The sequence below is a fragment of the Nanorana parkeri genome, unplaced genomic scaffold (genome assembly GCF_000935625.1).
Source record: "Nanorana parkeri isolate BGI_ZX_2015 unplaced genomic scaffold, ASM93562v1 scaffold439, whole genome shotgun sequence".
Classification (NCBI taxonomy): Eukaryota; Metazoa; Chordata; class Amphibia; order Anura; family Dicroglossidae; genus Nanorana; species Nanorana parkeri.
This window is the reverse complement of record NW_017306707.1, coordinates 560,448-562,584: the sequence shown is the minus strand read 5'-3', so window position 1 is coordinate 562,584 and position 2,137 is coordinate 560,448. Positions and strand designations below refer to the sequence as shown.

At 46.5% G+C, this 2,137-nt stretch overlaps 1 protein-coding gene across 1 annotated transcript in view; it reads left to right on the top strand.

The window, feature by feature from the left end:
* KIAA1429 (KIAA1429 ortholog) overlaps nucleotides 1-2,137 on the top strand; it is an 18,807-nt gene that overhangs the window by 10,789 nt on the left and 5,881 nt on the right. Inside the window, exon 4 of the mRNA XM_018560187.1 lies at nucleotides 1,133-1,293. Within this exon, the coding sequence (XP_018415689.1) occupies nucleotides 1,133-1,293 (161 nt within the window). The remainder of the gene's footprint in view (nucleotides 1-1,132; nucleotides 1,294-2,137) is intronic.

Here is a 2,137-nt window from a genome sequence, read left to right as displayed (position 1 = left end):
TGTTCCACGGCCAGGCCGGGTGGCCGCGTACGTCACTTCCGGCGTGGGTGACGTCATTTCCGGGCGCCGGGCTTGTGCGTTCCAAGCCTCGTTTTCGGCGCAGGAGGAAGGGGAGGGCTCGGCTGGTGCTTAATACAGCGTGGATCTCAGTAGTGACTGAGAGGAAACGCTGGCAGGCTTCTCTTCAACAGGCTCTGCAGACATGGATCCTGGGTTACCTCTGCAGCTTGCAGTGACTGCGGATACCGGTCTTCAAAGCACCAGCACGGCTCAGACACGACTACTCACTCCCTCCCCTATATCATTAATAAACAGGTTAAAAAGCATGGGACCCAGCACCGAACCCTGAGGCACTCCACTCATGACTTCAGCCCAGTCTGAAAAGGTGCCGTTTATCGATACTCTTTGTATCCGTTCCTTTAGCCAGTTTTCTAGCCACGTGCACACTAATTCATCTATGCCCATAGCCCTTAGCTTGCATAACAAGCGTTTATGTGGCACCGTATCAAAGGCTTTGGCAAAGTCCAGATACACTACGCCCACTGTCCTCCCCCCATCCAGATCTCTACTTACCTCTTCGTAAAAGGTCAGCAGGTTGGTCTGGCAAGAACGATCCTTCCTAAATCCGTGCTGCACATCACTTATTATTATACTATGATCCTGGACGAATTCCACTAAGTAGTCCTTAATAATTCCCTCTAGTAGTTTACATACTCTGCATGTCAGGCTAACTGGTCTATAGTTCTCCGGTTGGCATTTTGACCCTTTTTTGAGTATTGGTACCACATTTGCCCACATGATGATTACACTATTGGTTAAAGAGTCTGCTGCAGTTGCCTGCTTGGAGACACCATTGCTACTTCTGCTGAAGGGCAGGCGTGCATGTAGTTGAAAGATAGGAAAGGCTCTGCAAGTGTTTAAGTGTCAGTCAGGTCATGGCCATGTACAGCGGATGGATAAAACTGCTGCAGTATAGGTAGGTATTTTGAATAACCTGCAAGGATCCCTTTCCAAGCTGTGAATCCCAGGATTACATGTGGTATTGTCATGGTCAAACTCCCGATGGTGGTACACAATTGACTAAAGATTGGGAATCCTTGTTCTTGCGTTTAATAGTTTTTTTCCATTGTAGGAGCAATCAAAGGAGGATGATAGTTTGGAGTCTTTATTAGACAATGTGGCTGGATTCAGGCTAATACTTGAAACGGTAAAGGAGCCGTTACCACTCAGTGACCAGGATCTGGAGCCAGTTTTAACTACATCAGACGCTCTACAGAATCTGTTCAACAACAGGTAAGCAGAAATAAACCATAGAACTATACTGTTTAGTTTTGTTTTAGTTTGAGAGCTCACAAGTAACACAACTTGCTTTCCATAAAACAAATATCAAATGTTTTATTTTATTTTTTTTAGCTGGGCATAGAATGACTACTATACAAATTCAAATTTACACTGTGAGCGATGGTAAAAGGCTTCTTTGGTTACATGAGAGGCCAAAGTGACCGTGCTGTGCGCCTAGGTATGGGGGAGCTTGTGACTTCTTCCCATATGACAGAGCTCGCGTCATGCAGCCAGTCGCTAGACCTAAGCCGTGTCACTGACGGAGGGAGTGACATTATTGCTTCTTCCGTGTTCAACACCAGCCGATACAGGGGATTTTAATGCTGGCTGTGATTATAGTGGGAAGAGTGGCAAGATGAATATCAATGGGTCAGGGGCCTCAAAGCAAAGACACTGTCACTTTTCCCAGAGTGTGTAAGGTGACGGTATCTTGGTGTCCGCGGGGAGCTGGGGAGGAGGTCGACGAACTTCCGTTCATCAATCCCCTCCCCGTTCTATGGGACTGGGAGCGATGCAGATTGCATCACTTCCGGTCCCTGGGCTGTCAGTTCTGGGCTCCTGGAGCCCAGCTATAAGCTATTGAAGTGCGATCTGCACTTCAATAGCTTATTTCCAGTGTAAAGGTGACACTGAGGGTCTTTTGGACCCCCAGCATCACCTTAAAGAGTACCTGTCACCACCATCTGCTATCACATGGGGGGGCTTGTAAGCCCCCCCATGTGATGGCAGTCAAAGTAAAGTAAAAAAAAAAAAAAAATTTTTTAAATGAAAATTAAATAAAATAAATCTAATAATA